Consider the following 14,164-nt stretch of genomic DNA (forward strand, 5'->3'; position numbering starts at 1 on the left):
TATATAATCAATATGTAGATCTAGGTTTCATTAAAGAATCGGTCACAATAACACATCTCCATGAACAGAAAATCCGACTACTTTGCCTCCACAATTAAGTCATCCATTCAGGTTTCTCAACAGACTGATTACAGCTGTCTCGACTGACAGCATGAAAAGCAATAGAGATATCTTTCTAAAATCAGTTCCAAGGGCATAGTGGCCTCTTCATTCTAACTATGAGTGGATCCAATGATTGTCTCTTGATGTCAAGTTTAAATACAGCAGAGTATGTATAGATTCCCTTACTGTGGACCGCTTAACAGAAAACTGTTTCCCCAAAGAAAGTGATCATGGGACTGAAGGGAAGCCATCAAAGTTATCCAAAAGTCTCCCAGTTCCCTGGTGACCTACCTTAGAACTTGTTTCCATGTGATATTTGGCACAAGCTCGAAGCTGAGTCACCCAGAACTGTTTCTCCTTTGCATCAGCAGCTAAAACAGAGAAAGAAACACTTGCAAGGATTATTCCAAAACACATTCAACCTATTTCAACACACACACCGAAGTGAGTGGGGAATTGGGAAGGGAGGGATAGAGGGACAGAGGTACAAGGAAGGTAAAAGAAAACACAAGTCATGAAATTTTGCAGCGGCCTGTACTTAGTTACACCACACCTCGCCTCCACCACCGCCCCCACCCCAGAGCACTAATTTAAGTGCAACAGAAAAATATCTCTGAAACAAAATGAAATAGAAGCACTATGAAAATGCTGGTAGGAGGTTCACTCCATGGCTTGGAGGCCAGCCGCACATGCTAGGGGAAAAGGCAGCTCAGATAGAGAAGGGAGCACCAAATAAAGGGTGTTGGGAGGATCCACCCAGGGTGGGAGAAGCACGCTGAAAGTAGACTATAGACCGAACATGACTGCCACCCAATGCCTCTTTTGCAAACCACAGCACCCAAAAGGAGAGAGAGAACAAAAGGGAATGCCCTGCCACAGAGGCAGGGTGAGATAGGGGGATGGGGGGTGGGAGGGATACTGGGATCCGTGGTGGTGGAAAATGGGCACTGGTGGAGGGATGGGTATTTGATCACTGTATAACTGAAATCCAAGCACAAAAATTTGTAAGTCTACAACTGTACCTTATGGTGTTTCATTAATAAAAATTAAAAAAAAAAAAGAAAATGCTGGTATAGGGCCGTGGTGGTGGGATACAATCATTTTATACTATAATAAAATTAATTTTAACTTTTTGGGCCAGAGCTATAATACGGTGATAGGGCACTTTCTTTGCACATGGCAAACCTGAGTTCAATCTCTGCCACCACACATAGTTCCCTAAGCCCCAATAGAAATAATCCTTGAGCGCAGAGCCAGGAATAAGCCCTGAGCATAGTCAGGCCCAAATACAAAAAAAAAAAAGAACTTAAATAAATTTTAAATTTTTATAAAAATGTATTCTGAAATACCAAAGAACAATTCTGCTATTCTTTTCCAATTTTCTCTTAAAAAGTCATTTTCAGACACAAACCAATCTCAGAACCCTGCGGCTACTAACAAAGAAATGTGTCTGGACTGTGAACTAAGCTATGGCCCCATGCCACCCCGGGTGGGAAAGGGCGTTGTCCCTTCCGCCTTTTCCCCACAGCAGCATAGGGAGGGGAAAAGGCCTATTTTGTTTTCTTGATTTTCAAGGCCCATCTTTCAGAGCCTATTGGACAGAGAAGGTATGAGCCTGCAATGACGTGACACGCAGGGCCTCATGGGATGGGAGGTGGAACCGGCCCTTCTCCCTGCCAAGACCCCAACTTGCCACCCACAAACAGCTCCTCCGGCTCCTGAACGGCCACGATCCCAGAGGCATACAAACCAATCTCGGAACCCAGTGGCTTTTGGCAGAAATCTCTCCGGACTTAATTACTAAAATATCAGAAATCCAAAATCATACGGCTGCAATAGTGGTTGCACGACATCATATGCTCTTCATAATCAGCAACAGAAAACAAATAATCTAATGATGCCTTTTCGGCAGGTCTGATTGTTGGGGGATAATTCCAAATAATAATGGTGGGTCTTCTGTGGAGAAATTGAATGTAATCAAAGTAGAAAGCGAGTAAAGTGGAAATCACCTGCCACACAGCCAGGGTGAGGGGTGGGATGGGAGGTATACTGGGGGCCTTGGTGGTGGAAAATGTGCACTGGTGAAGGGATGGGTGTTTGATCATTGTATAATCGAGATTTAAACCTGAAAGCTTTATAACTGTTCTCACGGTGATTAAATTTTAAAAAAAGTCATTTCCACTTCTTTAAAATGGGAAGCCATGACTGTGTGTTCTTTCTAAGTTTTTATTTGAAGCACTATGATTTATAATACTGTTCAAGATAGGGTTTCATGCAAACAAATACTTCAACACCACATGCCCCACCAGAGTGTCCACTGCCCTCCACCATTTTCTCAGGGTCTCTCCCTGCAGTCCCAATCACCACAGTGATTAGCTCAGCTCTGTAGACTAGCTCTCAGGTTCTGCTTGCTTTGCCCATTGCATGATTTTTTAAAAACTCCATTATCATTTCTGCCTTATGTGAAAATCGAAGTCAAGTTTTCTCAGGATCTTTTTTTTTTTTTTTTTTTTGCTTTTTGGGTCACACCCAGCCTATGCTCAGGGGTTACTCCTGGCTCTGCACTCAGGAATCTCTCCTGGCGGTGTTTGGAGGACCATATGGGATGCTGGGAATCGAACCCGGGTCGGCCGCATGCAAGGCAAACGCCCTACCCGCTGTGCTATTATTGCTCAAGCCCCAAATTTTCTCAGGATCTTGTATTATCAATCAGAATTATAAGGCAGAATTATTGGAATTTACCAAATAAGCATTCTGTTGAATGACCAGATTTTTTGGTTCATTTGCTTTGGCTTACAAGACACAGTTGGCAGTGCTCACAGTTTACCCCAACTGCAGACTGCATTCAGAAAACCATATGCAGTTCCAGAGATTGAATCTGAATCAGCCACAGGCAAGGCAAGCGCCTTAATCCCTGAACTACCTCTCTGGCCCTGAATTACTATTTAATACGTTATTTAATATAATATTGATTGGACAAGGTTTATTATAATGATTGGACAGAATTAGATACCCAAATACTCAGAAGCAGAGATCTCTTCCTCCAGAGATCTTCATATTACCCGCAAAGAGACATGAAAATACAAGTTAGCTGCTAGACATAACTGGCCATCTGTACCTTCATATTGCAGGTTCATTAAAATTATTTTCTTAAAATAACAATAGCAGACCAATAAAAGTTAAATCAATTTAACTGGTATCATTACTTTAAGCCTATCACAATATTAAAGGCATAAAGATGAACTACAGTGAAAATAATGATTCCCTTGGAAATTATCACTGTTTTCAAAAATGGGGTCATGTACCATTTATGTGTAAAAAATAACTTTAGCTAGATGTTTTAAGGTAGAAAACACAAGCTATACACTAGAGTAGTTCACAATGAACTTTGTTTCCAAAGACAAAGAATTTTGCAGGAGCTAGCGTATTTTTCCTTAGAAAATGTGAATTTCCCATTTAAAGCAGTATCCAAAGGCTTGAAGCAGAAAATAAAACTGGTCATCTACTGACATCAAGATCCAACACTCCAGAAAGGTTAAAAGTTAAACTGAGAACAGATACCCAGGTCCTGTGGGAAGGGCAAAGCCCAGAGAGGGATATGCAGAAATGTACCCTGTCTTTTCTGTCATTGATAAATTTAAACTAAATTTTGACCTGGCAATTATTTCATGCAAATAAGAAAAAGTTTAATGATTAAAGCTATCTTTGTAAAGCAAAAAAAGAAACCCTGGGGTTTCATATTCCAGAGCAATAGCAATAACTCAAAGGCAAAACAGCTCCATCGTCAAATGAGTCTAAATTTCTTTTTGTATTGCTTTGTTTCATTTTCTACACCACAGGCAGGGGGGGCAGGGCCATTAAGTTTTTCACCTGCTATTGTTTTCTGCTTTGACAATTTATTAAGCAATAAACAGCAAAGCGAAACTGAAGACCACATAAATCCAGCACACTGGCACACACACACACACACACACACACACACACACACTTGCGTGTATCTCAGGAGGAAACATGAATCTTTAGCCATGTTCCCCCACAAAGCATACAAACTTCACTCTCCAACTATAGGCATTTTTATGTCAGAGGTTTCTGGGCTGCTTTATAGATTCAGAAATATGACCTGCATATGAATAATACAAAAACACTCATTTATTCCATCTCTTGGTAGTAAAACTTGAGGACAGAATGATGAAAATGAATTGAGTTTGATCTCAGTTCTCTGGAATCGGGAGGGAGAGAAAAAAAAATCAAAGGCCTTTTCTTTACATGCAACTCTTACCTGAGTATAGGAAAGTGGAAAAATCCACCAGCTCCCAATGTTGAAAGCAAACCACCTTTCCCACTAGTTGTGTAACTACACTGTGTAAGTGTGTACAAGAAAGCACTTCATCTTTGCTTCTGCTGTCTCCTTATGTCACTGGGCAAAGCAGAAAGAATTCTCTGGCAGGACAACCCTAACACAGCACATAAGAATGTTCTAGCAATCCAATTACACTGCTGTCCACAGAGGTGGCATTTCGAAGCCGTGCATGACGGATGTGCCTTGGGGGCACCAGGACCTCCCGTTGCAACAAAACTCTCTGCATTGGTAAGGGTGCCTAGTAATGTCCATTTCGCAGAATTAAAGAGAAGGGGAGCAGGCTGGAGAGACAGTACGGAGAGGAAGGCACTTGCCTTGCATACCTGCAGCCGGGTTTGGTCCCCAGCACTGCATAGGGTCCCCACTGCCCCACCAGGAGTGATCCCTGAGCACAGAGGCAGAAGTAAGCCCTGAGCACTGCCCAGTGTGGTCCCCCAAGCCCAAAAACAAAATCAAGAAAAAAATAAGTTTGTTTAGTCTTTCAACATAGCCCCACGGGGTACTATTGTGAAGATGTATGCCATAAGATCAAAGAAAATAGAGGCTAATACAAAGGATTCAGAAGTTCTAAGTTTGGCTGGATTTGCCATCACTCATCTTTGTCGTCCTTGGTGCACTAGAACAAAGGGTTCCTGGCACCACTCAGACTCCCACCCAGGGGAAAGACACCTGTCAGTGGTCCTCAGATGTTGCACAAGGTCAAAGGTGGCTCAGAAGAAGAAGCCTAAGGTCAACCCAGGCCCACCACACACGCACCTCTCAGTTTGTACATCTCCCCGTTGGCGGCGTACACGACCAGCATGTGGGGCGCCTCATCGCTCAGGGATACGATGGCGCCTGACAAAGCCAGGGCACCACGGGGCTTCTGGTGTTTGCTCTGCTCGTTCACGAAGTACTGCAGGAGGCCCGCCTCGAAATCCAGCACGAAGTACCTGTGCAGAGAAAGCACAAGGCATCAGCTCTCTCCCCAGCGGCAACTCTGGGCCATCACCCAGCCCATGACAGGACATCAGTTGGGGCATGTGGATTGGGCTGGGGCGGTCTGGGTGATCCTCAGCACTGCAGGGCCTGAGTCCCGTCATGTCACATAGTCAGAACCTCACACTGAACCACCAACCCCAGAATGACCCATAGGGGATCCCAACACTAAAAAAAAAAAAAATTTTAATTTTAAATAGGGACTGAAGATATAGTACAGGGGTGAAAGCACTGTGCCTTCTTGCACTTGGTCGACCCAGATTTGATTCCCAGAACCACATATGATCCCCAAACCCCACTAGGAGTGACCGACATCTAGTCCCCAAGTTCCACCAGGAGTGACCCCCAAACAAAAATTGTAATCAATGGCCACCACACAAGCTACCCATGATGTATTCAATATGCCAAACACAATAACAACTGTCACAATGGAGACGTTATTGGGCCCACTCGAGCAAATCGATGAACAACGGGAAGACGGTGACAGTGACAGTGATCCACTTCCAAAGTCCAGGTCCTGGAATGCCTAGTTTCCTTTATATACCCTGGTTTCCAGTCCCTGCAGGACAACACTTCACACCTCCCAAGTCAGAGGGGGTCTTCAGGGTCCAGAGCATCAGGCTTGGGTGATCAGAGTAGCAGAGCATCCTGCTTCACAGTCAACCTCAGAACAGCAGAGCAGAGCAACTGCGCCATCATGCCCTGACCAACATGCTCCTCGAGGCTTCACCGGAAGAGCTGGATTTGGCCAAGCCCACACCATGCACCAGTGAGCAGACCGGAGCTTCCTTCCTGCCAGGGGCCTGGGGCCTGTGAGAAGTCTAGGATACTAAAGTCACCAGCAGAGAACTAGAGGCTGGCGGGCCACCCCTAGGAAACTGTCCAGCAGGCGCTGTCAGAACAGAATTCCTCAGCTTGGGGAGCAGAGTTACATTCAGATGCTACATCCCAGGTAAAAAACAAGGGGAACTGTGCTTGGCTCAAATCACAGGGATGCAGGAGCCAAGAATCTGGCCTTTGTTATTCTGGATCCGTTATTCACCTGGGAGGCAGTGGAGACAAGCCTTCCTCCACCAGAACAGGGCAATCTGAATCCCAGTCACAGATTTCCTGTGGCATCCAGGCTCTGCCCAATACCACCCCCCACCACCATCTCCTGTCTCTCCCACCCTCTTGCCCCTTGCTCCACCCACACTGCCCTCTCCCTCAGTCACCACTGAGCTACCTCCCTCCCTTCACCCATGCTGTTCACTCAACTGGACTCCTGATGCACACAGTGAGATTTTTTTTTCTTGTTTTGGAGTCATGCTCAGGGGCTACTCCTGTCTTAGTGCTCAGGGATTGCTCCTGGCTGTATTCAGGGGTTGCTTCTTGCTGTGTGTGTGCAGGGGACCATGCAGTACTGGGGATGGAACCTGGACCTCCACCATCCAAAGCTTCAACCCGCTGATCTCTCTCAAACTCAGGGCCATACATGTGTTTGACCACTTTCAGTTATCTCCCTGGCCCAAGGACATACAGTTTGATAGTCTAAACATTATTAGCACAGGCCAGATATAGGACAGGGGTTAAGATGCTTGCCTTGTATGTGGCTGACCTTGCCTCAAATTCTTAGCACCACACAGAGTCCAGAAAGCACCCCCAGAAATGACCTCTGACCACAGAGCCACAAGTGAACACTGAGCGCTGCAGGGTCTGACCCAAACTCCAACACTTCCCTCAAAACAAAATAAATAAAAATTGTTAGAAGTATAAAATAGCAACTTCAATACTATTGTAAATGAGGTACAAAGAAAATTAAAACACTACTTCAAGAAATAAAAAGAGGAGATGAGGAAATGGAAACTCTACCCCCTGCTCATGGATTGGGAGGATTAACATCACCAAAATGGCAATACTCCCCAAAACATTTTACATATTCGATGCAGTCCCTATAAAAATACCATGTCATTTTTTTAAAGAAATAGATCAAACACTCCTGAAATTCAAATGAACAATAACTCTCCCCACACCCTATGGCTAAATGGCTAAAGCAATCCTTGGGAAAAAGAAGATGAGAGGTATCACTTCCCCCAACTTCAAACTGTACTACAAAGCAATAGTAATTAAAACAGCATGGTATTGGAATAAAGTCAAGCACAATTTTTTATTTAAGGTAGCAGTACTGTTTTTTATTCAGCCATTCATTATGCTGATTGAATTGGGCATAAACTCCACATTACTTTTTTAATTTTTAAAAAATTTTAATTAAAAAATAAATTTAAAAAAATTTTTAATTGAATATCCATGAGATAGATCATTACAAAGCTGGTCATAATTGGGTTTCAGTCATACTATGATCTAGCACCCATAGCTCCACCAATGTACATTTCCCACCACCAATGTCCCCCGTTTCCCTCCCACCATTCCCCAACACCCCACCATCCACTCCCAGCCTGCCTCTATGGGAGGCACTTGCCTACTTGTTATCTCTCTCCTTTTCCTTTTGAAGCACAATTTTTTAAAGTTTAACATTTTAAGAAAAAGATTGTTAGCTGCCTACAACAGCTACTAGATACATCTCCTCAATCTGGGCTTTGCTCTGATACCCAAGTGCATTCTCAGTTGATGTGTCGCCTTACACAGTTCAACGTCATCTGAGGTACAAGGCCCATGCATGCTCCATCAGTCACGAATCAGTCACAATGCAGCTGAGGAAGGAAAACCAAAGCGATTGTCTGGTGCCAGTCTGAGAAATATGCTGAATGCTGGTCCACAGCCCAGAACTGGGTCCCCTCCATTTCTTGCCCTAATTTCTCAGGCTTCAGAAACAAGGCACACACCACCAACTTGAGAAAGCTTCTCTGCCAGATCAAAATAGTCCTCCCACTAGCTCTCATCACAGCTTACGTCTGTCCTCAACGGCCCCAACCCCAGTGGAGTCTACAATTGAAGGATCAAGTTCAAGGTCTGGTTTCTCCATGAGGCACTGCCCACCTTGCAGATCTGTGCTGGCCACCCAGAGCCCAGCCTAGAGCCTGCAAGTGACTTCAGGATGAAGGTTTCCCCTGGCTCACTGATGATGGGAAAATGCTTCCAATTTTCAGAGTTCCCAAGCAAGATGCCAAAGCCCCTGATTCATGGGAACTCAAGAGATGATGCCAAATGTTTTCACGTTTCTGAGACATGCCAGACTGAATGAACATGAGTCAGGCCTGCTACCACACACTCGGGAGGCTTCCCTGCTTTGACATGAAATTGCATCACATTCTGCATAAGGACACTGGGCTCAGCAGAGCAGGGTGCTGGGATGAAAAGCAAACAGCAAGAGAGCTGGCCAAGAAGCCAGCAAGGACCCTAGCAGCACCAGGCAGGTCTGGGAAGCTGAGCAATGTGGCGAGGTCACGTACCTCTTCCCCCACCCCACCCCCAGGAATGCCCTGTGCTTACTAACGACATAAAAACATGCTTCTCTCCACTCATCTTTATTCTTCCCTTCAAAGGCTGTTGAAGGTAGGGGGAGGGTGTGGGATGGAACTATACTGGGGTTTTTGGGTGTGGAGAATGGGCACTAGTGAAGGTACGGGTGTTTCATTGTATGACCAAGACTTAAACCTGAAAGCTTTGTAACTGCTCTCACGGTGATTCAATAAATAAAAGTATAAAAACTGAAAAAAAAAAGTAAGGTGGAGTTCATACCCAATTCAATCAGCTAATCAGTGGCTGAATAAATAGCAGTAGTCCTACTTTTTAAAAAAAAAAAAAGGTTGTTGAGTTATTAGAACATTGAAATGTATGAAGCTGGGACCAGAGCGATAGTACAGCGGGTAGGGCACTTGCCTTACATCCGGCTGATCTGGGCTTGATCCACAGCACCCCAAATGATCCCCTAAGCCCACCAGGAGTGATCCCTAAGCACAAAGCTAGGAGTAATCCCTGAGCACTGCTAAATGTGGCCCAATAAATAACAACCAGAAAAAGAAAAAAAAAACCATGCATACGTGTGTGTGTGTGTGTGTGTGTGTGTGTGTGTGTGTGTGTGTGTACACAAAGCTGTTGAAAGCTGATCTCTTAACTAACACAACTGCAGGGTGCATATATTTCCCCTAAGTATATCACTGGGCTGGAGCGATAGCACAGCGGTAGGGCGTTCGCCTTACAAGCGGCCAACATGGCCGACCCGAGTTCGATTCCTCCGCCCCTCTCGGAGAGCCCGGCAAGCTACCAAGAGTATTCGATATGCCAGACACAGTAACAACAAAGTCTCCAATGGAGACATTACTGGGCCGGCTCGAGCAAAAGTATATCACTACCATTAACCAAGGAGGTCTCCAAAGCTTCACCCCAATTCATTCTCACAATGCTTCACAGGCATCATTATCCCCACTTTTCAGCTATTTGGATACTCAAGAAACCTGAAATCTAAGCCCTGGTCTTTGAGTCTGAGACCTGGGCACACTGCTCCCAGCAATCGCCAACTCTCTTTGGATTCTCACAGATGTCTTGTCCGTCACTTCTCCCTGTCACCTCTCCTGCATGCACCTCCTTCCCCCAAACCCTCCTCCTTCCACAGAACTGAGAAAGCTGAAAGCTGCTTGTCATGGCCCCAGACAGAGGTTCCTGTCCATACCCTGTCCAAAGCCAGGTCCAGTTGATTAGCGCCATGGCTCAATTCTCTAAGCCAGGGCAGGAAACCTTTTCTTGCCCAGGACACATGGATATTTATAACCTTATATGAGGACCATACAGTACACGCAGATGCACATCAGCCACCCACAAGACGAAGTGTATCTCTCCATCATGTACAGTACTAGATCACATTATCTCACAGGTGGCCAAAGAGCCAAACATTCCCACCACAGCTCTGAAGCCTAGCTTCTTGGGGAAGAATTCTCCAAGCAGTGCTCAGGAGGTCCAGGGCTCCCACAGGCTACAATCAGCAAACCAGGCCAATGCTGCTTGGTCCCTATGGTGCTGGGAATATCTCCCCACACTGATGTGGGTGCTGGGGGCCTCCAGGGCTGCCTCTGGTGGTGTTCAAAAAATTATGTGGTACTGGGACTCAAAGCAAAGTGAGCACATGCCAAGCATGCACCTTAACTGCTATACTGTCTTTCAGTTCCGAAACCTTGCTTCTTAAACTATAGGCCATGAGCCTATATGAGGTCGCCTAGCCGAATATGGGGGTCATGAAAAATCTGGCAATAGTGAAAGGTTTTAGAACATGCAATGACCAAAGGTTAATTCAAAAATCAACCACAGAGGGAATCCGAAGTGCTCGGTCTTACTGCATTCATTTCCCAGGCAAAAAGGAGTATGGATGGAACGTTTAAGGAGTCCTGCTCTCAACAAGCAATATAAAGTAAATTACTGAGGTCCTGCCTGGGGGCAGGCTTAAGGGTGATTGGATAAATTGGAGACAAAGGTGGAAAGAGGGTGTAATGGTGGTGGGATCAGAGTTGGAATACTGAATGGTTGTAACAAATCATCATGAACAATTTTGCAAATCACAGTGTTTATATAAAGTATAAGGGGAAACTTTACATATGTAGGTCTTACCTATTCCATGTATACTCCAAAATATATTAACACAGAATTGCTTTAACAGTGCTATTAATGACAGACAACACATGATTATTACTATAATAAGATCCAAGTATAAAATTCAATGTAATATACTTTAGATTTCAGAGTTGAAAACATATATATATGAGAATAAGCATTTTATACTTATGTAATTCTAAATCATATAGTAATCACTAATTGGCTTCATTTATTCTTGAGTCTCTGGATCATGGCCATTGATGAGATTTTATGGCACCAGAGGTGGCTTGTGGGAATGACTGCCTAGTGGCAGAAAAATATATCAGATATATTTTCTGATCATTCTATTTACCAGTTTTTTTAAGGTAGAATCTGGAGAAGTTTTTTTTAATGTCATTTTTATTTATTTTTATAAAGTTGTTCACAATATTTGATTACATTTAATATTCAAATACCCATCCCACCACCATTACAATTTCCCACCACCGTATTTCAGATGTTTTCATCCCAAACCCCAAACCCTTCCCCCAAAGCAGAACCAAAATAATTTATTTTATATTCCTTGTTATGAATAATCTGCTAAAAATGATCCAAAAGTGTTTCTGAGAGGAAAGTGTGTGAAGATTGTTGTATGTCACCCAGGAGCCAGTAAGCCTTCTGTAAGAGATTAGTGACATGTGGAGCCTTGTGTGCTTATATCTATATCTGTATAAATATATTTCCCCCTAAGATTGGTTGCCTTCTACTTTAAACCCCATCAAATGTGGCATGCTACTCTTAGTGTATTAGTGGTGGTATGAGATGTCCAGGAATAGACTAACTCCTGGTGAGGCTCGGTGGAGAGCAGCCATGATCATGGCAGCAGTTGAGTTCTGGAGATTTTTGGCTGCCAGGGCTGGCTTCTTTGAGGCCGGGAGAGGACCTCACCTGCCCCCCTCCGGATTACCCCTAACAAAACAAGCTAGCACAGGGTCTGGAGGCAGACCCAGATTACGCCGTAGAATGTCTACAGTGAATCATCCTATGCTCTCTTCTGAGACATTTATTCTTGAGTCTCTGGATCATGGCCATTGATGAGATTATATGGCACCAGAGGCGGCTTGTGGGAATGATTGCCTAGTGGCAGAAAAAAAGGAGAAGATGCAGGGAGGTCACCCAAGCCCAGTTCTGTTGAACCTGGAATTTTCAGTCACAAGTCCCACATACCTGGGGTTTCTGCAGTATTTGCCAGTTCTTAAAGTTTTGTTCGAATAAACAACATAAAATAAATTTGTTATGTGCTGAAGGGCAGGTTGGGATTGGGAGGGAAACTGGGAATATTGGTAGAGAGAAGGTCACACTGGTGGTGTTGGAACATCATATGCTTGAAACAACTGCATAATGAACAAATTTGTAAATCACAGCGTTTTTGTAAAAATTAATTTGAAAAAGGGAGTCCTGCTCTCAAACACCCATTACCTGAAGAAATCTTCATCTCCAATTACCTTGCACAAGCTCCCTGGCCAGACCATAGTTTTTTGATCCTTCTCCTTTTATGCTCTTCCTCAAGTCATTATGATAAAGACATTCTGATTTTTAGGATTTTGTTGAGAATAATCAAGACAAAAAAATATGTCTGTCACCAAACTGGATATTTCAGGTGCAGCCCCTATCTAGGCAGCCTCAACACGGCCTGGGAACTTGCTGGAAAGGACATAATTCCAGGGCCTATCGAGATTGGCTGAGGCCAAAACACCGCAGTAGAGGCCAGGAAGCTGGTGTTTTAGCTTTCAGGAGATTCTGATGCAGCTGCAGTTTGAGAGGCACTAATCACTTGTCATCAATTTCCCCCTCTTCAGGAAGACCCAGCCAGAATGCAATCCCACATTTCCTTCTAGTTAAGGAGGCTTCATCTAGCTGAGTTTTTGTCCACAGGATGAGAATAGAACAAAGGCTTAGTCTCTCTCTCTTTTCTCTCTCCTTCTCACTCTCCCCCTCTGGCTCTCCCTCCCTCCCTTCCTCTCTCTCTTCTATCCCCCCTCCCCCTCCCTTCCTCCCCTCTTCTCTCTCTCTCTCTCTCTCTGTCTCTCTCGTTCTCGCTCTCTCCTTTCTACCCCCTCCATGTCTCTAGATCCCCCAAAACAGGCAAGGATCACACTAAGGATAAAAGTCTGCCGAGGCAGACCATGGGACAACCTGAGAGCTGCATCCCCCAAAGCATCTTCCTGTCTCCAGTTCCAGGTCTGACTTGAAATCTGTTCCACCCTCACAGTGTGGGGCAAACCTACCCTTAAGGGGTGAAGAGCTCGGCTTCCTCGCAGCTGCCCACAGTCCAATTCTCTCCATGCCAGCTCCGCCTTCTCTGGAGGAGCCACATGCCCAACATGACCTACATTCAATGTCGCTGTGACAGTAGCTATGCATCGCTGCTCCAGGCATGCAAGATAATCCCCACCAGAACTGGGAGAAAGTTTGGCTCCCCCCAGCACACTGAGTGCTCCCCGCTTCCCATGCCAGCCACCGCACGGGTGTCCCTCATCAACAAAGGGGCAATTTGACACAGGGGGAATTGGGAAGGGATTTTGTTGTTGTTGTGTTTGGGTCCACACTCAGCAGTGCTCAGAAGCTACTCCCCGTTAGGTGCTAGGGGTCTATGCGGAAAAAGAGATAGAGCCCTTGAGCTATTGCTCAAGCTGGGTGGGGATACTTTCTCTTTTGTGGGGGCCCACCTGGCGGTGTTTAGGGATGAATCCTGGCTCTATGCTCAGCAATCACCCTGACAGAGCTCAGGGGTGCCTATGTAGTGTCAGGGATAGAACCAGAGTTGACTGTAAGCAAAGCAAGAACCTTAAGCACCCCTGTACTGTCTCTCCAACCTTTCCCCTCCTATTTTAAGTGAAGGGATCATCTGGGTTCAAACTCTCCACCCAAGATGGTGCCCTGAGCCTTGTGAGGAGTTATTCTTGAGCTCAGAGCCAGAAGTAAATCCCACCAGGTATGACCCTCCCCTCAAAAAAATAATAATAATAAAGAAAAAAGAAAGAAACTCGCATAACAATGAAAGCATCTGGCAGAAAGGACAGTCTCTGAAGGTGGAGCAAGCGTGAGGCCTGCACGGGAGAAAGTGGTCCAGATGGCATTAAGAAGGGCAGTGTCTGCTGGTCACATCCCCTGGGAGGAAAGAAATGACATTTGGTCTCCTGCAGAGTCACAGCTTTGTAA

At 44.9% G+C, this 14,164-nt stretch overlaps 1 protein-coding gene across 2 annotated transcripts in view; it reads right to left on the reverse strand.

Annotated features, from left to right (window-relative positions):
* OSBPL10 (oxysterol binding protein like 10) overlaps positions 1-14,164 on the reverse strand; it is a 291,276-nt gene that overhangs the window by 185,323 nt on the left and 91,789 nt on the right. For both annotated transcript variants that reach the window (XM_056129183.1, XM_056129182.1), the window contains exons 2-3: positions 5,219-5,394; positions 394-473 (exon numbers count right to left, since the gene is read on the reverse strand). In XM_056129183.1, coding sequence (XP_055985158.1) covers positions 394-473; positions 5,219-5,394 — 256 coding nt within the window. The remainder of the gene's footprint in view (positions 1-393; positions 474-5,218; positions 5,395-14,164) is intronic.

Source organism: Sorex fumeus, unplaced genomic scaffold (genome assembly GCF_029834395.1).
Source record: "Sorex fumeus unplaced genomic scaffold, SorFum_2.1 ptg000072l, whole genome shotgun sequence".
Taxonomy (NCBI): Eukaryota; Metazoa; Chordata; class Mammalia; order Eulipotyphla; family Soricidae; genus Sorex; species Sorex fumeus.